This window comes from Taudactylus pleione, unplaced genomic scaffold, assembly GCF_031769625.1.
Source record: "Taudactylus pleione unplaced genomic scaffold, aTauple2 ptg001314l, whole genome shotgun sequence".
Taxonomy (NCBI): Eukaryota; Metazoa; Chordata; class Amphibia; order Anura; family Myobatrachidae; genus Taudactylus; species Taudactylus pleione.
Window position 1 is genome coordinate 12,054,235 of NW_028285714.1, and position 24,161 is coordinate 12,078,395.

At 41.3% G+C, this 24,161-nt stretch overlaps 1 protein-coding gene across 1 annotated transcript; it reads right to left on the reverse strand.

Annotated features, from left to right (window-relative positions):
- Nucleotides 1–5,339: 5,339 nt before the first annotated feature.
- LOC148443261 (pulmonary surfactant-associated protein D-like) lies at nucleotides 5,340–13,272 on the reverse strand. Its single transcript, XM_088463072.1, has 4 exons — nucleotides 13,101–13,272; nucleotides 12,469–12,576; nucleotides 10,893–10,976; nucleotides 5,340–5,722 (listed from the first exon to the last, which is right to left on the reverse strand). Exons 1-4 carry the CDS (start codon nucleotides 13,270–13,272, stop codon nucleotides 5,340–5,342), a joined length of 747 nt encoding a protein of 248 aa, XP_088319198.1.
- Between the last annotated feature and the right edge of the window lie 10,889 nt (nucleotides 13,273–24,161).

Consider the following 24,161-nt stretch of genomic DNA (forward strand, 5'->3'; position numbering starts at 1 on the left):
ATTTACTAATCTAAATGTCCTGTTTAAATATTTGCATTTGTTTTCACAGAAAAGATTGAGAAATATGTTTACTACCGTGAGAGAATGTTGCAATATTGAAAGGTGCATAAAACATATCTCATTAAGATACAATTTTTACACAGTAATCAGCACACTGTATGTGTAGACTATTGCTGATTGTGAAATTAGTGGTTAAATCTAAAGAAAAGTTATAAAAAGAAAAGGTCAGTCTGCACCAAATCCTGTATGATGTGATAATTATTATGCAAATGAAAGGAAAAAGCAGAGACTTTGAGAAACATTACACTGTTAATTGTTATTTTATAAGTTTAAAAATATATATATTTAAATGTAATATACAGTACAGGTTATCTACAGAATAAAGAAGGTATGTTTGATGTCACTTATCTTCTAATTATGTATTAATAAACTTTGTTTTAGTTTGATATTAGAGTCTCCTGTGTGCTGTATATAAAAATATATCTTCTAATCAGTAATAATGTGTGAAGCAATATAGGTTTTCATATATTTAAAATTTGAGTTCTTATCCATTAATTGTAGGTCTTGCCATTTCCGGTCAGTTATTCTTTCTTTCTTTTCATGTCTCCCTGTTCCTTCTTTCTTTACCTCTTTTCCTTTTTGTTTATTCATTATTCTAAACATGTTATTCCCAGCATACTGCTCTACACTTGCCATATCTCCAAGTCTGCCCACTCCCTCGCTTTTGCAGGGGCTCTCTGAAAGCATGCAAGCTGTCTCCTACTATGTGGAAGTTCTCTATCCCCTCCTCTATAAGGCCCCAGCAGCCATTCACCGCTCAGGTCTTTGAGGCATATTTTTTACTGAGCTGTAGGATCCCCAGCTGGAGACAACATCTCTGTGTGAGTACCTCTGACTTGTCTCCTCACCACCCCTGTGCTCACTAGTTTCATGCCAGATTGGGATAGCTCCAGTCCAGTACACTGCACATTCAGTAATCACCCTCAGACCTCAGGAGCAGACCATGGGATATGTCTGCTATCATGAATATGTATTCCCTTGCAGCAGTTTTTTTGTGTCAGCCTGTACAGCCAGTTGACTCAAGCAATATACAAACTTCTGCTGTCCTGGATCCGTGAGCTCAGACAGTTGTATGTAGACTAGAATAGGAGGCCTCTGTGGCCTGGTCTGATGTGGTTAGCACTTGTTCATCACCTTTTTATCTAATGCTTTTTTATCAGTCTTCCATGGCATCACTTCTTGTAGGGACAGATAGGTGCATTGATCTTAGTGAGCTAAGGCCCTGATTCAGCGCTGAACGCTCTGAGCAGAACGCTCGCTTTGAATCAGGGCCATCCTATTTAAATGTGGAACGGCCTTATGGACGCTCGCATAGCTGTGGGTTACCACCCACAGCTTATGCGAGCGTCCATGATGATGGTCGCGATGGTCAAGACCATCGCGACCATCGGGCTTGCGACGAGACCCTTGCGGTAGGGTCTCATTATCGCAAGCCCTGGAGTGATTTTGGCTCTATCAGAGCCAAAGTCACTCCCACTGACATCATTACTGATGTCAGTGGGGCCGGACTCAGACGGTAGGTGTTCCCATGGGAACGCCTCCGTCTGGCCGCCATGCCCCCGGCACGCCCACCAAAGGGGGCGTGCTGTCAGTCACCATCGACAGCACTCCCCCTTTGGTGCGAGACCCCGAGCGACGTATTTCTCGTCACTCGCCGGGTCTCGCGCATGCGCACGATGGAGCTCCCTCCGTCGTGCACATGCGCATTCTCACAACATCTCCCGCTTGCGAGCGAACTTTGCTCGCGAGCGAGTCTGATTGACCCCCTAAGTGTTCCACCTGCATCACAGGCTTCCTTCCCCCTCAATAATCAGAGGGTTTCTTCACCAGTGGCATTGCATATTTTGTGTTAATTATTTCATCACTTTCTGATAGTGAACATTGGCTTCAAGGCAGGGATTTTTCCTGGATTGCTAGTCCAACTGCATTGCTAATGTACAGTATAGTCTTGTTTTCAGTGGGCAAAATTTAAAGTGCTGGTACTTGGTAGGAGTTTGCAGGGCTTACATTGTCCTCCTTCTGTCTAGTAATTTATAAAGCTGGTATAGAAGGGTTGGTGAAGAGGAACCTGCTGTAATTCACTATGGCATCTTGCAGAGGCTGGGAAAAGTTCATGCCTCAATGGTTTGTAAAGGGCAGATGAGTTAGCAATGCCAGAGCATGTTTGCATGGGAATGTTACCAGGATGGTCACTCTAGGTTGGCTACATTATCAGCACATAGAGGCATCACATATTTTTCGAAGCTGTATGGTAGTGAGGATCCTACAAAATATTATTTTATTTTTATGGCCATGAAGGGTTTAGTGGTTCAGAAGGATAAGAGGCAGATGACCGACCTTGGGCTTTCTTTTGCAGAATTTATATCTTACTGGTCCATCTGCACAATTTTACTGAATTTCTGCCCACTGCAAATGGGCAGAAATTCACTCAGGACCTTACATATGTGCTCCAGCTATTCCAACAAATGAATATTTAATATATACAGTAAGGTATCTATTTCTATACTCATATGTCGGTGGTTCTTTCTCTCTAAAAATAACTATATACTTCATTGGGAATTTTCACCTCTATTGGTTTTATTGATTCACCTATAACACTAATCTATAACCAGGTGACTCTAATGATATGGTGACTCTAAAAATGTTATACTGCATAATTAAATACAAAAATAGCAGCATTTAATGTGACAGAGTGATTTTTATTATTTCACATATCTAACTTTGTATCACTTTCTTTATGTGAAAAATTAATTGAATTATCTGTGCTTTTTGTATATGTATAGCAGCTCAGTTAAGGTAGTAATTGGATATTGTATATAAACCAGTGCTAATTGGTATATTATATAAAATGTATTTGCAATGCATGTATATAACGGAAAAATATATATAAACACACAAAATATAAAATGAATAGGATAAAAGCTTAAAAGACGATATTTTTCAAAGAAACTGTGCAGGTTTCCTTGTTTGTGTTTATAGCCCTTTTGTGGGTTTTAAATGAGAGTCCCAGTACAGCATATCAGAATGATGGTATTCTTCCTAGGAGCACTGTCTCTGGAGGATCTAACTCTCCCTGGTAAGCTGGCCCTATCTTACCTTCTGGCATCCGAAGCTGTGTGGCAGTGTAGCTTCTTAACAGTGCTGCCGCTGCGATCTTCCCAACGTGAGTCTGGCTGTTGTTATTCACTCGCGGCTATGGATGACGTCACTTGGGGATCTCTTCAGAGGCACGAGGAAGCACTCCTTTCCCCAACGCATTTCATATCACACTGGATATCTTTATGTGTTTATTTCTTTTTAATACTTCACTGTATATAATGTTTCATTTTGTACCAATAAAGGTTATATTTTATTAAGAGTTTTTTCCTCTTTATTTTGTTGAATTGTGCATCAATACCAGACAATTTTTTTCTATCTTTTTTGCTCCATATTTTGTCAACCTAATTGTCAGAGGCAGCACTGCTGGAATGTAATCGGACTATCAATCATTATATGATGCGGAGTATTGAATCAAATAATTACCATAACTAGTGCAGTAGTTTCCAATTCCCCCTTATTTCCTTTAGCATTGCTTTCATTTGCAGGCATTGATCTATTCACTGGAACAAGTGTCTAAAATAATTTAAAACCACTTTGCTCTGACTGGTATTTGGTGGAGAATTCCATGTATTGCTGCTTGATGGTGCAGAATGTAGTGGTTAAGCCTGATCATTATTATGTAAGATAGTCAGTTCTAAAATTGATTAGACACCTTTGCCCAGTGGTCTTAGTGGTCTTATAATCATATCTCTGTCCCTCACTCTGCTCTCATTGTTGGACACATGCTCACACATGTTCAGTTTTCTACAGTTTTATAATGTTGTTTGTCAGAGCTTGGTTTGGATGTGCCCTCTTAAAGGACTTAGGGCCTGATTCAGAGTAAACCCGTCATGACTACTTCTTTGTACACAGCGATACTGCGAAAAATATGCTAATGCCACTGGCGGCACCTCTAATCTGCCGCCTGCATACAAAGATGCACCATCAGTCGCAAAATAAATGTCTGAGCAACCCTGTCCACAACAAAGCCACCAAAGCCAGTGAAACTGTGTACAAAGATGCAGTCACTGCGACACACCCGCAAACCACTTACGACACATCCGCATTTGACTTGCTTATAGGCAGTAAGGGGGGATCCCTTACTGCCCATAAATGCTTACATTATGGCAGCGGACATTTTCCAAGTGACTTGCACAATGTTGCTATTCTGTAGCAGGACTTCAGAGAATTAAGTATTGAATACATGGGTGCATGGTGTGCAGTGTGAACCCCCCTGCACCGTAAACACTGCAACCATTATAGATATGCCCCTGCTTAGGCTGTGGGAGGGGTTAGTTCAGGGATGGGGAACCTCCTGCCCGTGTGCCGTATAAGGCCCTCGGATTCATTTGGTCTGGCCCTCTGAGCTTTTTCTGCTAGCCTCATCTGGCTAGCAGAGTGCCTAGAATGGCACACTGCAGCCAGAGTCTTTGGAGCAGTGCCGCCTAGATGTTTCAGACAGTCACACCGCTGTCCTTACAGCTCCCTGGAGCATCCTTAGGATGCTTCGGGCATTGCTGTAATCACCTGCGATTGTGGCTCCACCTCCATGTGACGAAGCACAGAGGGTGCATGGCCTGCACTGTGCCCGTGAATAATGTTACATATATCAAAATGGCCCTCAGCAGAAAAAAGATTCCCCACCCCTGGGTTAGTTTAATGTTAGGCTGCGGGAGGCTTGGGTTTTTATTAGGTAGGGGTTAAGTTTTGAGTTAAAATACTTTCCCAAATCCATCGGGATTTTGATTGTTAGGATGCCGCTGTTGGTATTTTAACCATCGCTCTCCTACACCCAACCCTTTTATTTTTTTCCGATACATATGCTAACACTTACTCATATTTTGTGTTATCATTGTTTAAACCTTTTCCCAATATGTTAGGATCACAACCTTATTTTAGGCATTTCAAACAGCTAGGTATACTTTGCAGCGCCTTATAAATAAATGATAATAATAATAATAATAATAATAATAATAATATTAATGCTGTTTACTTCAAACCTTTGATATAATGGCACTTACAGAATAACGATATGCACTTTAAAAATATAATCTAGATGAGAAAGAAAAAACAAGATTTTGTTGTATAGAAATAAGCCTAAAATAATTGATTGAAATTATTATTACCTTTAGGAAATAGAAATAACTTTAAACACTCCATTAAAGATATTTTCTAAAGATTGCAGTGCTTAGCTTTTCTAATTAATTAAATTCACAAATGATAAGACGTTTTTCATCACAATTCTTATCATTCCATTCTCCAGTGTCATACATTTCTACACAATCCTCCACTCCATTGTCATTATTGGGTTGTCCTCTAGCCCAGTTTGAGTAGACAATTCTTTCCAAACTTTGGTATCTAAAAGTACCCTCTGTTTGTTTATCATTTATACCCAGATATGCATGAACCCCAAACTGTGAGCGTATGGATGACACAGCTCGGTTCTCAAAAACATTCCTTGGTGATGCCAGCTGACCTCCTGCTTTAACACAAACTTTCTGTGCATCATTAAAATTAGCTTGTTCGCCATTTGAGATATAGATTTTTTCTCCACATGTTGCTCCTCCTTTGAAAAACGTAAAAGCTGAAATTTACAAAAAAAAAAAATGTAATGGCTGATGGCAGGTTTTAAATTCCTAAAAGTATATTATAGTCTATAAAACTAGGAAACATTTTTAAAGGTTTGTTACAAAGGTAAATTGTGTTTAAAGATGGGCAATTATTTTGAATGTTATTTAGGTAAGCATGTTTGTGCGTATTATAAAGAACTATTATCAGTGGCCTTTTCTAAAAAATATTTATAAAGCAATTATTTTCCAGTAATAAATTCCCTATTACACAATATTACAAATGAGCAAACTTTTGCTCAAACGATGTGGAGTTTAATTGCAGAAGTTCAGCAAAAAATATATAAAAAGGTAAGCATCGCTTGTGACAAGAAACTAACCTGTCCCTCACCAGGCAATGGTGGGAAATCATTATGAAATACCGCCGGCAGCGGCAGCCTGACAGCTAAACAGATCCCGGCAGCGGCAGGCCGACAGCACTGGAAATCACGAACGTCCTGAGGTAAGTAAAAACTAACCTAATCTAAACACGCTAACCCTCCTTAAGGGTGCCTAATCCTAATCTCCCCCCCAAGTGCCTAACCCTAACCCCCCTCTTCCCCACTGCCTAAACCTAAGTTCCCCGGGGGGTGCCTAACCCTAAGTCCCCCCCGGGAGTGCCTAACCCTAACCCTCCCTCCCCCTAGCCTAACTCTAAACCTCCAGTGGGGGTGCCTAACCCAAAGTTTCCCCCGGGTGCCCTAAACCTAACCCTCCCCCCACGGCTGTCCGCTCGTGGCGCCCGGCATCCCTCCGATCGGGATGCCGGGCGCCTGTCTCCCGGCGTCGGGAAAATTACAGGCATCTAGATATAAATGCCTGTCATTTAACCCACGCCGGGATAAAGCAGTCGGGAAGCCAGCTGTCGGGATCATGTCAGCCGGTTTCCCGATTGCATCCCCATGGGGGAACTAGAACAGTTGCACATTTTCAGCAGTTTTTGTTATATATTTTTAAATGTTTGACATTTTTCCCATTAAGTTTCAGACGCTCTTATTTTTCTAATTTTTAATGGGCATATACTATATATTGATAAAAAGAAGTAGGCAGTTCAGCAAAAACCTGTTAAGTATTGTCAGAGCCGGCCCTAGGCATAGGCATTATAAGCAAATGCCTAAGGCAACTGAAATGCCTAGGTGCATTCCAGGGCTCTGCCGCTACCCTTACGTCTACTGCTGACTCCACCCTCCTGGCTGCTGCTGTGATCGGAGTCCAGCGGAGGTGTTGCTTCAGCACTGAGCCACTGCCCATTGCTGTCAGTCACACATGGAAGCCAGCCACAGTGTGTGTTTGTGCGGCTGGCTCTGTGTGAACACCTGCCTCCTGTGTCTACTGTATGTGCCGGGTGTCCATCCCCCATCTGGAGCCCTGCAGCTGTGTGCCGCCGACACACTATCCACCAATGTGTGCTGGCTGCACATCCTCCCTCGGGTGGACTCTGCTACAGTAGCCCTGCAGCTCGCCGCTGCTACCTACCCTCCAATGTGTGCCAGCTGCCCGCCCCTCGTCAGGAGGACTCTGCCACAGGAGCCCTGCAGTGTGACACCACCATCCGCCCAGCAATGTGTGCCAGCTGCCCGTCCCCTGCCTCCATGCTGTGGAGACCTGATCAGAATATAAGATACACTGACATGTGTAAATGGATGTGTATATATATATATATATATATATATATATATACATACAGTCAGGTCCATAAATATTAGGACATTGACAGAATTTTCATATTTTAGCCTCTATTCACCACCACAATGGCTTTGAAATGAAACAAACAAGATGTGATTTAACTGCAGACTTTCAGATTTAATTTGAGGGTAATTGCATCCAAATCAGGTGAAATGGTGTAGGAATTACAATGGTTTCTATATGTGCCTCCCACTTTTTAAGGGGCCAAAAGTAATGGGACAAACTAAACAATCCTAAATCTAACTTTCACTTTTTAATACTTTGTTGCAAATCCTTTGCAGGCAATTACAGCCTGAAGTCTGGAACGCATAGACATCACCAGACGCTGGGTTTCATCCCTGGTGATGCTCTGCCAGGCCTCTACTGCAAATGTCTTCAGTCCCTGCTTGTTCTTGGGGCATTTTCCCTTCAGTTTTGTCTTCATCAAGTGAAATGCATGCTCAATCAGATTCAGGTCAGGAGATTGACTTGGCCATTGCATAACATTCCACTTTTTAGTATGCTTCGGGCCATTGTCCATCTGCACTGTGAAGCACCGTCCAATGAGTTCTGAAGTATTTGACTGAATATGAGCATATAATATTGCCCAAAACACTTCAGAATTCATTCTGCTGCTTTTGTCAGCAGTCACATCATCAATAAATACAAGGGAACTAGTTCCATTGGCAGCCATACATGCCCACGCCATGACACTACCACCACCATGCTTCACTGATGAGGTGGTATGTTTTGGATCATGAGCAGTTCCTTTCCTTCTCTTCCCATCACTCTGGTACAAGTTGATCTTTGTCTCATCTGTCCATAAAACTGTAATGGCTTTTTTAGATGTTGTTTGGCAAACTCTAATCTGGTCTTCCTGTTTTGTGGCTCACCAATGGTTTGCATCTTGTAGTGAACCCTCTATATTCACTCTTGTGAAGTCTTCTCTTGATTGTTGACTTTGACACATATACATCTACCTCCAGGAGAGTGTTCTTGATTTGGCCAACTGTTGTGAAGGGGTTTTTCTTCACCTGGGAAATAATTCTTTTGTCATCCACCACAGTTGTTTTCCGTGGTCTTTCGGGTCTTTTGGTGTTGCTGAACTCTCCGGTGCGTTCTTTCTTTTTATGAATGTTCCAAACAGTTGATTTGTCCACACCTAATGTTTTTGCTATCTCTCTGATGGGTTTGTTTTGATTTTTCAGCCTAATAATGGCTTGCTTCACTGATAGTGACAGCTCTTTGGATCTCATATTGAGAGTTGATAGCAACTGATTCCAAATGCAAATGTCACACCTAGAATCAACTCCAGACCTTTTACCTACTTAATTGATAATGAAATAACAAGGGAATAGCTCACACCTGTCCATGAAATAGCTTTTGAGTTGATAGTCCCATTACTTTTGGTCCCTTAAAAAGTGGGAGGCACATATTGAATCTGTTGTAATTCCTACACCGTTCACCCGATTTGGATATAATTACCCTCAAATTAAATCTGAAAGTCTGCAGTTAAAGCACAATGTCCCAATATTTATGGACCTGACTGTATATATATGCACACAGTATATATATATACACACAGTATATATATATATATATATATATATATATATATATATATATATATATGTATTATGTGGCAGACACTTCAAGGAATATTGCCATGGATTATCGATTCTTTGTTTGCATACCAACATCTTCGAGAGGTGGAGATAGAGCAAATGCCCTGATGCTAGGTGGATTCTCAGACTCAACATTGTGTGACCTCATGGGTTAAATTAAACTCTTAATTGTTGCCTATGAAGATATTGGTTGTTTCTCATTTTCTGTCCAGCTCCTGTTACTGAGCATGGGTGCTCCTGTTTATTAGAGTACAATACTATTGTTGAACAAGTAAATGTTTTTTTATTGTTATACAGCGCTTAGTCTCATACTTAACTCATTTGTTTTACAATATGCTTTCCGTTTGGGATATAGTATTTCCCACATAGTGGTTTGTGAATGGAGGCATTTCTTCATGAATTTTTCTGGATAATTTGGTATGTTTTATTGTCAATTTGTATAACTATACATGTATAATTTTCTATCTGTGTTGTTTGCCCTGCACTACATTTCACACTAGAGGTAAGCGCTTGCTGCCATATGTTTACACAGTGACCAGTGCTGATGGCTAGATAAGGCGCTGCTGAGCACCCTTGGTCAGCACCTTGTCACTGCTCTGTTTTCACAGTTTGCCCCAGTCTTGTTGTTGTTGGTTACAGTTGATATGGGTGTGTTGTCGGATCTTATGATGTCATATGAGAGCCAAGATAAAGTGAACGGAGATAAAGTACTAACCAACCAGCTCCTAACTGTCATTTTTCAAACACAGCCTGTGACATGGCAGTTAGGAGCTGATTGGCTGGTACTTTATCTCAGTTCACTTTATCTACATCCAAGGTTTGGTAAATAGACTTCCTAAGTCCCTGAGTGTCATCTTCCTGCTGTGTATTATATATTTCCTGGTTAGGCATCTGTGGATGGGGGGGGGGAAGGGAGGGTTGTATTTCTGCTACACAATTTTTATCGCAGATGATTTTTGCTTTTAAGTCATAGGGCTTTATTTGCAAACCAGTGTGCTTTAAGCGGACTGCGAGTGCTGTTTAAATATTCACCTCCAACCTGCCAGAATGCAATGGCTTCTTCAGCAATAAAGCCCATAGTATGTCATAAATTGGTTGATTGGTTGTCAAGTGCATGGAATCAGGATTGTCTTAACAGCAGTGTGGGCCCTGGGCAAAGCAATGCACTGGGGCCCCTAACCACCCATTCACGGGAAAAAAAATTTAAATGGTCAATAAAATTAAACTCTCCTGCATGCCCATCAGACCTCCCACACATGCAGAGAGACTGTCTGAATGATCTGAAGCTGCAGATGAACTGAAAGTGGGACTAAGGTGAGTACTTTTCACGTGGGGGGGATGGGGTGGGGGAGGTTAGATCGGAATACAGTACACCGGCGGCCGTCTTATAAAAATAACACAAATGTACTGACTGCGGCTGCAAGGGGGCAGGTTGGTGGGCCCCTACAAGCTTCGGGCCCTTGGGCAACGGCCCAACAAGCCCAATGGAAGAGATAGCCCTGCATGGAATTCTCATCAGATACGGTATGAGATGTTAAATTTAGGGGAATATTTACTAAACATTGTTATTTCAAAGTTGTCCTTGATTTAAGAGGGCTAAAGTAATAAAAAGGAAACCAGAATTGTTTTGAATATATTATTATTTCCCTTTTTAAATCCAGCACTCAAACCCACTGAGAGTCATCAACTTTAAAAAACAGATTTTAGTTAATACTGTATACCCCTTAATGTGGCTTGTACACCATTCTTGACACATACTGTATTCCTATATTACATGGTTGCTATATTAAGTACATTTATTAGGAAGGAAATTATACAGTATACAAAACTCAAACAAATGATACTGTTGTATACAAACCTTTTTTCTGCTGTGTTAACTTTGATTGCATTGCATTTATGCGTCCATCCAAAGATGTCACTTGTTTTCTAAGAGCTTCCAGTGCTGAGGATATAGTGTTTTTTAATAGCTACTGTACAGTATATGATAAATATGTCATAACTAACAATTTAAAATATTTGCAACAGTTTTAGATTAAATGTAACAGATATAAACTCTCTCTCTCTCTCTCTTTCTCTCTCCTCAAATATATATGACGTTTGGCACTCAATGGCAGTGATCTAAAAAAAGGGGGTAAAAACAATATTGAATCACCTAGACAATAGGGGGCAGGTGTAGATTGAAAGAGCTACAGTATTTAGAAATGGTCAACAGGGTCAAATGTTTGACAAATAAATGGTGTACATGGACTAAGGCCCTCATTCAGAGTCTCTCGCAAGATGCGATCGGTCGCTTGCAAAAAGGGTCCTAGTATGCAAATCAAGCGATTGCTCTTTGCGCTGTAAGGACGCCCTCTAAGTCTTAGTGAGCAATGGCAGTTAGCGTACACTTGACTATAAAACCTCCCTCCTGTCACTCGCACCACACGTCATCTCCGAGAAGAGTCTGATTAATCGTGAACATCGAGGGCCATCGGAGCTGCTCGCAGCACTTAAGGTTGACCTGACCTACCCCAAGCACTGCGAGCAGTTCAGGCTAAAAAACAACCAAGTCACGTGTGCAATGACGCTACTTTGCCAATTATGCACGCCCTTGGTGGCTAGACATGCCTGCGTTCGCACAACCACTCCCACATTTACAAGCACCTTCCCCTGTTACCACCCACAAATGGAACTATCTGTCACTCAAAGCAGCGACCTGAAAGTGGCTTGTGAGCTAGCAAAATCAGATCGCAACGAATGACTTGCGCACATGCACTGCAAATTATACGCATGCGCAGATGTGCGATAATCGCTCCCTTTGAGCGAGCGTGCCCTAACGAGAGACTCTGAATGAGTTCCTAAGTTTGACAGGGTCAAATGGTTGACACACAAAAGATCAAAACAAATTTTTTGTTATTTTAACAAAACCCTAATCCTCCCGCTAGTGCCTAACCCTAACTGTCCCCTTCCACAGCCTAACCCTAACCATTCTCCAAGAGCCTAACCCTAACCATAATGATAAATTATGAAAAACCATGTGTTGACCCTTTATGTGTCAGCTATTTGTATGTGTGCTGACCTTTTGACCCTGTCAACCTTAGTCCTTGTTGACCTTTTAATTGTCTACCTATTGCCTGTCAACCATTTGGTGTTGGCCTATTGAACTGCTTTCTAGACACTATCCCTGTCCCTTCCATCCCTGTCCCTTCGGGGACCTACTCTGACCCCAATCTGCCATGTCGTCTCAGGGCCTCTTGGTGCTATTGTTAACTTTGAGCATTTTTCAAACTTAAGTTCTATACAACAGAATTTTAATATTATTATTATTATTATTATTATTATTATTATTATTATTATCTCAAAAGTTAATATTTGAATACCTAACTTCAAAATTAGCTATATAATAAAGTAACAGAAACAATCTAATCAGTGTTTATTAAAATATATATTTTTACCTGAAGATCCACTGTCCCCTCTTTCCCCTTTCGGGCCTAATGGACCCTGTACTCCTCTCTGTCCAGGAGGTCCAGCAATTCCTGATTTTCCAGCTTGACCTGGTACTCCTGGAACAATGATTTTAAAAAAATATTTAATTATTTACTAAACAAACATACCCCATGGGGCTAATGTACTGCTGATTGTATTCCCGCACTCTCAGGAGCCAAACTCATGTTATGCATAGTAACATGCATTTTTGTCAGATCTCCACATTTGACTGAAGGCATGAAATTGGGTTTTAGTGGAGAATTTTCATATAAGCAACGTTCAGTGTGGGTTACTCAGAGTTGGCTTGAAGCATAAGTACACATTGATTTCAGACTTTAAGATATTTTGAGCCAAGTATAAACACTGATAATGATGGGTATCAAACAAAGCTGGTGGATAGTGGTAGTCTGCTCACAAAGATGTATATAATAAAACTTTACAAAATGCATTTAGTTCCATTCATACAATGTGGGAGCAATTACGTCTGATTTACATTCAACCCTGCATCAGCCCCTAAATGTATATTTAAAAAAAACATAAAAAATTGAAAAATAAATCCATAAAGGTGCTATTCTGCTAGGATGATAAAAATATATTTTACCTTGTTCTCCTTTAAGCCCATTTTTACCAGCCATGCCTGGTAGACCATCCTTTCCTGGAGCACCACATGTAATGATTGAATAGGCATTGTTGTCTGGGTCATTACATATCTGGGTACCGGAAAACACCAAGGGCACACTGAGCAGGATATAGAAAGCCTGAAGAGCTTGCATTTTCCAAATGTAAGAGGTCTACAGAATATGAAGAAGGAAATATCTTTCCTTAGAGGTAATGTAAAAATGTATCGCCACTGCTACAGATGAACCAATTAACATGTTTGCATGGAAGCTGTATAATTGTTTTGTTTGAGTGAATAAATTCTTAAAACTTTAAATACTGGTTCAAAATGAATAAAAAATAACTATTTAATAAGATAATTTCAGGATATAAACAGTTGATCAATTCGAGTAAACTTGTGTTGCTCCAATTACATATTTGAGCATAAATTTTGTACAATAACTAAAACTTTAACTTTCTGCTTTAGCATGCAAATAATGCAATGAATTCCAAAACATAATGAATTGCTTAACCTAAATTTTGTAATTAAAATCTTCTCTCAGACTGACTCCACACAGGGCCATATACACATATGTAAATATTTACGCAAGTAGAGTAGCATGCTGAAACAGAATAGACTGACCATTCAAATTTGAAGCAATCTACAGTAAAATGAATACAATAGAGATACTGTATAAATGGATATAAAAGGATATATATATATATATATATATATATATATATATATTGCAAGCAGGGCCCTCTTTCTTCTGTTTTGTCTTCCTAACTATTGATTGTGAACACTGTAATTGCAGTATATTCAGTGCTGTATACATGTAAGTTATGTTATCTGTACTACTTTGTACTTGTGCAACATGTATTTTTTACCTCTTTTTTATGATATCACAGAGACCTTGTGGCACCTCTATAAATTAAATAATTGGATTTGTGTGAATGGAACTTTAATATTTCTAGATGGTATTATTATTATTATTATTATTATTATTATCCTTTATTTATATTGCGCCACAAGTATTCCGCAGTGCCTTACATAGTACATAGAACTAATAGGTGAACAGGAAACAAGTAACTTACAGTACATTACAGTGCAGGACAAGGACACGATTTATATACATTGCTGCAATAGCGATTAAAGAACTCACAATAAGCAGCCGGGAGTTGGCAGTCACGTGTTAGGTGCCCTTATGGGGAGTAAAGAGTAGAAGAAAATGTAAAGAGAAGCACATGAGGGAAGAGGTCCCTGCTCGTGAGAGCTTACATAAAGGGTATAAAATATCCTAAAAGTGATAAAAAGACTAAGATACTGTAGAGAGAAAGGTTAGATAAAAATTGACTAACAAATTAACCAATAGCCATCTGAAACTTACCGCTGAGATAAGTAGAGTTTTGAAAAAAATTTGCTGTAGAATAATTAAAATACTTGCAGTACACATCTATATATACTAATAATTTGTTTCCTTATTTGCATACTTTGCATGGATGAAACTCTGATATTTGTAGATGGGACATAATGTACTGAAATTAATAAAGTAAATATGTTTAGATGAATGAACAAACCAACCAATAATAGCCAAAACAAATGCAGTTTTATAGCTCTGTTATACATATGTCACATATTGAGTAATGCATTTACCAGCTGAATTAAAAATAAATAAAAAAGTTTAACTAAAATAAAAAATAAATAGAAAAGAAAAACTATTTCACAATCAGAATATAGCCTCAATTAAATAATAGGGATTAGATGTAATTTTGGCAGTCATTTTTCTTTTCATCTGGTCTTTCTGTTCTAGCTGGTTTCTAAGGAGAATGGCAATGTTTGACTAACAGCTCCAGTTACATTTTTTTCTAGTTACTAGGAGACTAGAAACATACATTTTTAAGCGCGATCCAGTGTTTTTCCAACTTGGACACTTGCCTATAACAGATAATAATGGAGGTACTTTAGAAATGTAGATTTTCTGTATAGCACACAAAATTGTACTCACATAAATATATTTATTTTTGTAAGGTTTATAGCCAGCTGCATCCCCCATACCAAACAGCTTTGTACCAGGAGATAGAACACAGTTTCTTTGTAATAGTCGTATATTTGAGGCTAGTCCTTAAAATTGCACCCTAAGCTTAGGAATCACCAAGGGACTTTTTAACTGTGTTTTATATTGGTGTTTGATGTAATTAAGATAATATTTTACTATTGTTTTAATGTAGGAATATCACCACATACAGTACTTCAGTATTTGAATAGCCAGGGAAGTCCAGTGAGCCAGGTGTGTGTCTGTGTACAGTTTCAGAGAGAGAGATACCAGTCTATTCACTGGGGGTCTATTATATAGTCCTTCCCCCACTCCCTTCTCACCTTACAGCATGTGGGTGTCAATGTTTTACTCCCACAGGCAGGGGCGCCGAGAGGGGGGGGGAGCGGGTACAGTTTACCCGGGCCCGGGCTTCCAGAGAGGCCCGGCAGGGGCCCGGGTCTGGCGCCGCCCGCCCCCCTCACTTCCTCCCTCCCTCTGCAGCAGCCCAGCACACAGCGTGTGCTGGGCTGCAGAGGGAGATTGCTTGCAGCTGCTAAGTAGCAGCCACAGCAATCTCCTATGCCTGAACGGGGGAGCGATCACACTGATCGCACCCCCCCTGTCTTTGCGCCGGGCTGAGGGGCTCACAGCACCCCCTCCCTGGCGCGCAGCGCAGAAGCGGTGCTGCAAAACTCTATTTTTTTCAAGGGGGCGTGGCCACGCCTTCTGAAATTAGGCCATGCCCCCTCTTTACCGGGGCCCGGCGTGGCTCACTACGCCCCTGCCCACAGGTTGTAATACCTGAATCTTCCTCACTACTAGGAATGCTTGTGTGTACTTGCTGTTCTTAGCACATGTTACTCAGTCTGTTTCTTTGTTTGAGTTTTGAGCTATTTAAAATCTAAATCTTCTGGCTCCCTGCATACCTATTCTGATGAGCTATTATTCAAGTACCTTCACAGTCCCCCTCTTGTCGGAAATCAGACACTACAAGTTGGAAATGTACTTCACATTACTTCCTCCTAACTTCCCATTCACTTCTGTAGTTGTACATATTAAACAAAAACAACCATTTAGAAGTCAACATAGTTAAAATAAACACATACAATCTTCCAATCAACATGTTCTTAAAAATGTATATATATATATATATATAAAACTCAAAAGTCCTTCCAGCACATACGCAAAGTCCTTCCAGCCCGTACGCAAAGTCCTTTCAGTCAAGATGTTAAACAATTCTTAAAAAAAAAACCTCTGTGTATTCCTTGTTGTTCACAGCAGGAAAAACCACACCGGAGAGTAAAAAAAGTCGAGGAAATGATATTGGTATCTTGGTGGTCCACTACCCCCTCATCCTTAATAGTTCCTCATTTGCTGACCTTTAGTATTTAAAAGTTCTTCCTTGTATAGTTTTAGTGTGTCTTGTAGTTGTGCATTCAGTCTATTTGTCTTCCGGTAAACAACTATTAACCCGATGTAAATAATCAATACTAAACAAGGAGAACTATTATGGGGTGTATGAGAAGGTTGAAGAATTATGTTGCCTTTGGACTGTATTCAAAGATACTTTCCCACCAAGATACTTAAACCCACTACCAAACCCCTAAACTTTTCCCGAAGGGCTAAAGATAGAGAAGTTGTGGCATCTATGTGAGAATGCTGTAAGTTTTGAAGGATGTGATTTACATTTAATTGGGTCTTTATTCCTTCTCCTGTATTTTGTGCCAGACTCCCAAGTTTACTCTGCAGAATTTCTAAGACCATGGTATTTAGAGTCCCTAATCCAAATGCCCCTCCTCCCAAGAATGTGACAATGATATCTCTTTTGTTCCTACTTTTCCTAAATTTCAACCCATCTCTTATTGCTTCTTGTCCAGATTCTACCCAACCCTTTAGCATGTCTATTTGGTTTCTCAGAAACCATTTGCATCTATGGTCCCAGTGATCTACTCAGAAGTCCTCTACTGAATCCTCCAGGTATACAATACAAATTAAACATACGTTATTATTTTCCATGGAGAGGAGAGTTGGGGAGCTATTATATCTGCTATTTTATGGGCAGGGATTCTACCTAGCTCATAAGGGATTCTGGCCCTGATTCAGAGCCGGACGCTCTGACAGAGCGCTTGCTTTGAATCAGGGCCCTCCCTCCTACTTTTTGGAGCGGCCTCCTGGCCGCTCGCATAACTGTGGGTGACCACCCACAGCTATAGCGAGCGGCCAAAATGAAGGTCGCGATGGTCAAGACCATCGTGACCATCGGGGTTGTGACGAGACCCTTGCGGTAGGGTCTCGCTGCCGCAAGCCCTGGAGTGCTTTTGGCTCTATCAGAGCCAAAAGCACTCCCACTGACATCACTAGTGATGTCAGTGGGGCCGGTCCCAGACAGTAGGCATTAACATGGGGACGCCTCCGTCTGGGCAGCCATGCCCCCGGCATGCCCACCAAAGGGGGCGTGCTGTCAATCACCATCGACAGCACACCCCCTTTGGTGCAAGACCCATAATGACGGCTTGGCCGTCGTTATTCGGGTCTCGCACATGCGCACTTGGGCAACATCGACCCGCTTGCGAGCACTCAGCTCTCACGAGCGGGTCTGAATCAGGCCCTCTGACTATAGTCATACATATCTGTCCTCTCCCTTCAAACAGGTACCACTGGTCACTCTTCCCTGGTTGTAAGGAAATTCATTTTATATGTTTTATTTTGGAGAGGTAAACCCACTGTGAAAACGTCCAACACCCTTCATCTACTGCTTCACAGAATGGCCATTTGAAAGGTCCATCTATTTTGATATCAAAATTGATATCTCTGCCACTGGGGTCCTTCCAATCAAAGGGCACATATCTCTTCCTGTACACCTCAATCATAGGGGTACCATCCATCCATACATCAATTATGGGAGTGTCTATCCCATTGCAAACTATATCCCACCTCCATGGATTCACATCAGACATTACCATTTGTTTGTCTATTTCCCAATGAGCATAGGTGATAAAATAGTACCCAGTATCTTCTGGTGTACACCTATTTCTCATTATGGATATCATAAAAGATTGTATGGATGGTGATCCCTCTATCTGAGTGTGCTTAGGGTTATTAGCATCAGTTCAGATTTTCAAAATGACTGCTCTGTACAAACCTTCCATGTCCACTGATCCAACATGATTGTTCCATATTACTTGGCCTGTGCTGCTGCAGTTTAATTTTAGCATCATTACACTAGTTTGTAAGTAATCTGTGGAGATATGGCCTTGGGCGTATTTGGATTCCCTTGTAATTAACAGTCTGGAATCTCTTAACATACAATATGCTTTCATAGTACCTATAATGGGTATGGGTCTATTGAAATATGTTCTAACCCGTAACTTTTCCTGAACATAAGAGCCTCTAAATGTGGCTTTAAGAATATACCAGCCATCATATTCTCCCCCTGTGGTGTCTTCAGGGTACAAGACACCATCTCTAGTACACACAACTTCAGTGACATTGCTAATTGTTTTCCTATATGCATGTAAATGTGGGTCCTTTGAAACCCATCAGATGGATTTAACAGGCACTGAATCAGTGTCTCTAAAGTGGGTGTATTCTTTCAATCATAATGTATGTAATTCATATTGAATAGCAGACACTTTTTCTACTGGTGTATAGTGTTGGACTTTACCATCAGCAAAATCCTCTCTCCAAAATCCATATAAAAGCCATTGGCCTGATACAAAGGTGTAATTATGGTAGGGCATCTGGATTTTACCTTCCTTATATTCTACTGTTAAGAGACCTGACTGGTTAATAGGTTCAGATCTAATTTCATTTACTTGCGATGTTGAATTTTACCCCCCTTTTCATTCTTGTTATTAGGAAGGGTAACAGATCCTACCAGTACCATACCTACCAGTAGAACCAGTATCAGTAAGCTTAGTTTTTTTTAAAGGGCATTTTACCCTGCTCTCCTAAAGCTGAATGAGTTTTCTAATTTTGTCCTTTGGGAACTGGGGTTACAGCTTCTCTTTCCAGTTCCATGATCTGCTAAGAGAGAAGGCATGAGTATAGTTCTTTTTTAAGCAGTTTAGGTATAACCCTATGTTGAATTTCAAAAACACCAGTATGTTTTATGCTTCCTCTTACCCTGCTTTGGTAGCAAAGTCTTCTATGATTCCCTCATGAAGTTTGCAACACCCAGGAACTTACATAGGTCTTTCAGAGTGCCTGGTTTGGGTAGTTTTATCATTGCTTCCACGTGGGCAGCCATGATACCCTTTGTTCCATGGGCAATCTTAACTCCTAGGAATGTGACCAAGCCAGGTTTGCCTTGTGAGGACTCAGCTTCAGTCCTGCATATGACAGGAGGCCTAACAATTCCTGTAAGAGGGTTACGTGTTCCTCCATGGTCTCTGTATGAAGGAGTAGGTCATTTACATACTGTAACAGGCATTCGGGGCATGAGAAAACACTCAGCACTGCTGCTAATGCCTGATGAAAATAAGGCGGATTACTATGTAACCCTTGTGGTAGACGCAGAACAGTACAGTGAAAGCAAACTTGTACCTGCAACTTTCAGTCAAAGCTATGGAAAATAATCCATTAGCCACATCAATGGTTGAGAACACTTGGCTTTTGCCATTTATCCTTGCCATTATGTCTGGTGTTTCTGCAACTACCTCTGCTGACATGGGGGTGTATTTGTTCAGAACCCAGATATCAACTGTATGTCCCCATGTGTTTGTATCCTTCTTCTTAACAGGCCATAAAGGATTATTGCACTTTGAATTTCCCTTTATGACCACTCCCCTATCTTCTAAATATGCTACAGATTATACAACAGGTTCCATGGCTTCAGGGGAGAAGAGATATTGCCGCTGAGGTGGTGGATCTGGCCCTTGAGTGTCTACCTGAACATCAACCATTCTTCCACAATCATTTTTATCTTGTGCCCATAATTCTGGATACTTGTACACAATAGGGTCAAGGTCTTTGTTGTGAGAGACTTTTGGCCATTTATGGACAAGTATGTTGTTTATGACATTTGTGTGTATGGGTGATATATGATATACTGTAATTAAGGGATAACTGCTCCCCCTTGCACTTCCGGCGAAACTAATAGTCTATAGATAAATTGTGGAGGGCAATCTATCAGAAAAAAATTATGTGTGTATGGATATGCATATATGAAAATATAGAGAGAATACATGTGTTGGTATAGAGAGAGAGTATGCTTTGTGTTGCAGCCTCATGGCATGGTAACCATGATGGCGTCCTTGTGTTTTTGTGCTTCTATGTATGTGGGGGTGGGGTGAAACCTCATGGCAAGACCTGGTAGACATCATGGTTTAGCATGCCTGTGAGCATGTAGATGAGTGTAGATGAGACAAAGAGTAAGAGAGAGAGAGAGAGAGAGAGAGAGGATTTCAGATTAATTGCCCTATCTAGTGTGAGTGTTAGCTTTTACAGATATAGGCAGGGAAGGAAAGTTTAGGCAATACAGGCAAGTTATTATAGAAAGTAATTATAGAAAGTACAGGTATTAAAGTGGGGAGGTATTATAGAAAGTACAGGTAAATTATTACAGAGGAGAGTTATTATAGAAGGTACAGGCAAGTTATGACAGAGGAGAGTTAATACAGAGTACCTTAAATAGCCAGGGAAGTTCAGTGAGCCAGGTGTGTGTCTGTGTGTATTTTCAGAGAGAGAGACCAGTCTATTCACGGGGGGGCTATTATGTAGTCCTTCCCCCACTCCCTTCTCACCTTACAGCATGTGGGTGTCGATGTTTTACTCCTAGATTTGGGGTACAGACCTGCACTCGCCATTCCCAGGACTGGGGTGCAAGTGGCCTGTGACCACATTGCTTAAATAAATCAAAACAGAAAACCCAGCACTCACCATGTTTAAACACCCACAATGACCCCACTTTCTGCAGGTCCTAGACTTTCTGACTTTGTTTATGCGGTTACTTTTTATTAACCTTTTGTGATCATAGCTTTCTCATGCACCCCATGTGCAAACTCGTTTATATTAACCTGTGTCAGCTGTCTTTTTGGTAGTGTGATAGAAGCTATGTCAGGTGACTGCCTTACCTTTAAAAGCCATTAGCTGGCAGGTGAGCTTTAAACCAGGTAACATTTTTTCAGTCTAAACTATGTGATAGCAGCTACCAGGTTTCCATCAGTTTGACGGATAGTGTAGGACCTGCAGAAAGTGGGGTCCCGTGATGTGGGCTGCGGGCTTAAATGCATTGATCAATCCATGAACCAAATCCCCATTATTTATTTACTTATTTATACATCATTGTGGGTGTTTAAACATGGTGAGTGCTGGGTGTTCTGTTTTTATTTATTTAAGCAATGTGGTCACAGGCCACTTGCACCCCAGTCCTGGGAATGGCGAGTGCAGGTCTGCACCCCAAATCTAGGAGTGGCGAGTGCAGTGGATTTCTGACTTTGTTTTTGCGGTTAATTTTTATTAACCTTTTGTGATCATAGCTTTCTCATGCACCCCATGTGCAAACTTGTTTATTTTAACCTGTGTCAGCTATCTTTTTGGTAGTGTGATAGAAGCTATGTCAAGTGACTGCCTTACCTTTAAAAGCCATTAGCTGGCAGGTGAGCTTTAAACCAGGTAACATTTTTTCAGTCTAAACTATGTGATAGCAGCTACCAGGTTTCCATCAGTGTGACGGATAGTGTAGGACCTGCAGAAAGTGGGGTCCCGTGATGTGGGCTGCGGGCTTAAATGCATTGATCAATCCTTGAACCAAATCCCCATTATTTATTTACTTATTTATACATCATTGTGGGTGTTTAAACATGGTGAGTGCTGGGTTTTCTGTTTTTATATATATATTTATATATATTTATCACCCCAGCCCACTTAGTGGCCACCTGTATCTGAGAGTGAGGGCACTAGGCTGAAGCTTTGCTAGGATGCCGATAGACCTTGCACCAGCCCTGAGTATTTGTTAATCTATGACAGGTATAAAAAAACAAATTATACATTACCTTTATTACTTCACATCAACTGTAACACACAAAAATTAGATGTAATGTTCCAAGAATCCTTTCCACAGAGCCTTAGGGGTAAATTTACTAAAGTAAGAGTCTTTAGAAGTGAGTTTTAAAAGTGATGTTGCCCATAGCAGCCAATCAGATTCTACTTAACATTTAACTAGCACCTTCTAGAACAGGGGTCTTCAATCACCCATGGCCCGTGGAGCCATTCCCCATGGTCCATTGATGGTTACTGTAGTGCAGACCGCAGTGAGTGCAGTCAAGCACACCACCACTGACATACAGAAAGACTCTCACTGGCTGCTGCACCCACTGCAGAAGCCGGGCTGGAGCTCACTCATGAGCTCCATCTTCTGGCTCCCACAGTGGGTGATGGGAGAGACGTCAAGATGTCTCTCCCATAATGCAAAGCCTGGCAGCCCGGGAGGACAAAGGAGTGGACGACGACGGGAGCAGGAGCCAGAGTGGGGTAAGTGTTTTTTTTTCTTTTCTTACGTGTGTGTCTTTGTCTGCATTGCTGTGGGGACCACTACTGGGGGCACTGCATTGGGGGGACTACTACTTGTGGCACTACTGGGGAGGGACCACAATTGGGGGCACTTCATCGGGGGACAACTACTGGGGGTACTGCATCAGAGTACCACTACTTGGGGCACTGCATCAGGGGGGATCACAACTGGGGGCACTGTATGAGGGGACCACTACTGGGGGAACTGCATCAGAGGACCACTACCTGGAGAACTGCATCAGGGCGGACCAATACTGGGGGCACTACTGGGTGGTACCACTACTGGGGGCACTGCATCAGGGGACCACTACTGGGGACACTGCATAGGGGGACAACTACTGGGGCCACTGCATAGGGGGGGCACTACTGGAGACACTGAATAGGGAGGACCACTACAGGGGGCACTGTATAAGGGGCACTGCATTGGGAGAATCACTACTGGGGACCTGCATAAGGGGGACCACTACTGGGGGCACAGTATAAGGGGCTCTACTGGGGGCCTGTATAATGGTGACCACTACAGGGGGCACTGTATAAGGGGCACAGCATAGGGGGTACCACTACAGGGGGCACTATATATGGGGTACTGCATAGGGGGGATCACTACTGGGGCACTGTATTAGGGGCACTACTGAGAGCACTGCAGCAGGGGGCAGTTATGGGACATAATTAAATTTGTTGGAGGGGGCAGTTACAGGTCATAATTGTGTGAGGAGGGGACAGTCTAAATACCGCAGTATAGCTTAGTAGCCCTCGGCTTCGTTGAAATTTTTAATGTGGCCCACACTGCCTTAAAGGTTGAGGAACCCTGTTCTAGAAGATAATACCTAGAATTTGATTGGTTGCTATGGGCAACATCACTTTTAAAACTCACTTCTAAAAACTCTCACTTTAGTAAATTTATCCCTTAGCATTTTTTCAGGATGTAACATTTGAAAATAATTTTATATGGTTTTGTGTTATATGTTTTGCCTATTCCCTTATCATATATAAATTGAATTAACAATGCTGGTAACATTTATGTTTCCTACTGTATATTACATATCTGAACTAGGGGTGTGCACCGGCCACTTTTCGTGTTTTGGATCTGGATCTTTCTTTCGTGTTTTGGATCTGGATTGGCTTTGCCAAAACCACCCTTCTGTGTTTTGGGTTCTGGGTTTTGTGTTTTGGATCTGTATTTTTTTTTTAAAAACAATAAAAACAGCTAAAATCACAGAATGTGTTGGTTTTTCTGCTCCTATGCTATTATTAACCTCAATAACCTTAATTTCCACATATTTCCAGTCTATTCTGAACACCTCACACCTCACAATAATGTTTTTATGTCCAAAAGGCTATGCTAAGTGACACGAGTGGGCGGCACAAACATGTGGCCCATCTAGGAGTGGCACTGCAGTGGCAGACAGGATGGCAGTTTGAAAAACTAGGCCCCAAACAGTACATAATGCAAAGAAAAAAAAGAGGTGCAAGATGGAATTGTCCTTGGGCCCTCCCACCCACCCTTATGTTGTATA

Coding starts and splice junctions, on each gene's coding strand:
- LOC148443261 (XM_088463072.1), bottom strand. CDS start 13,272: ATGCAAGCTCTTCAGGCTTTCTATATCCTGCTCAGTGTGCCCTTGGTG. Junction 12,577..13,100: donor TGGGCTTAAAGGAGAACAAG/GTAAAATATATT, acceptor TCATTGTTCCAG/GAGTACCAGGTCAAGCTGGA. Junction 10,977..12,468: donor AGGGGACAGTGGATCTTCAG/GTAAAAATATAT, acceptor CTATATCCTCAG/CACTGGAAGCTCTTAGAAAA.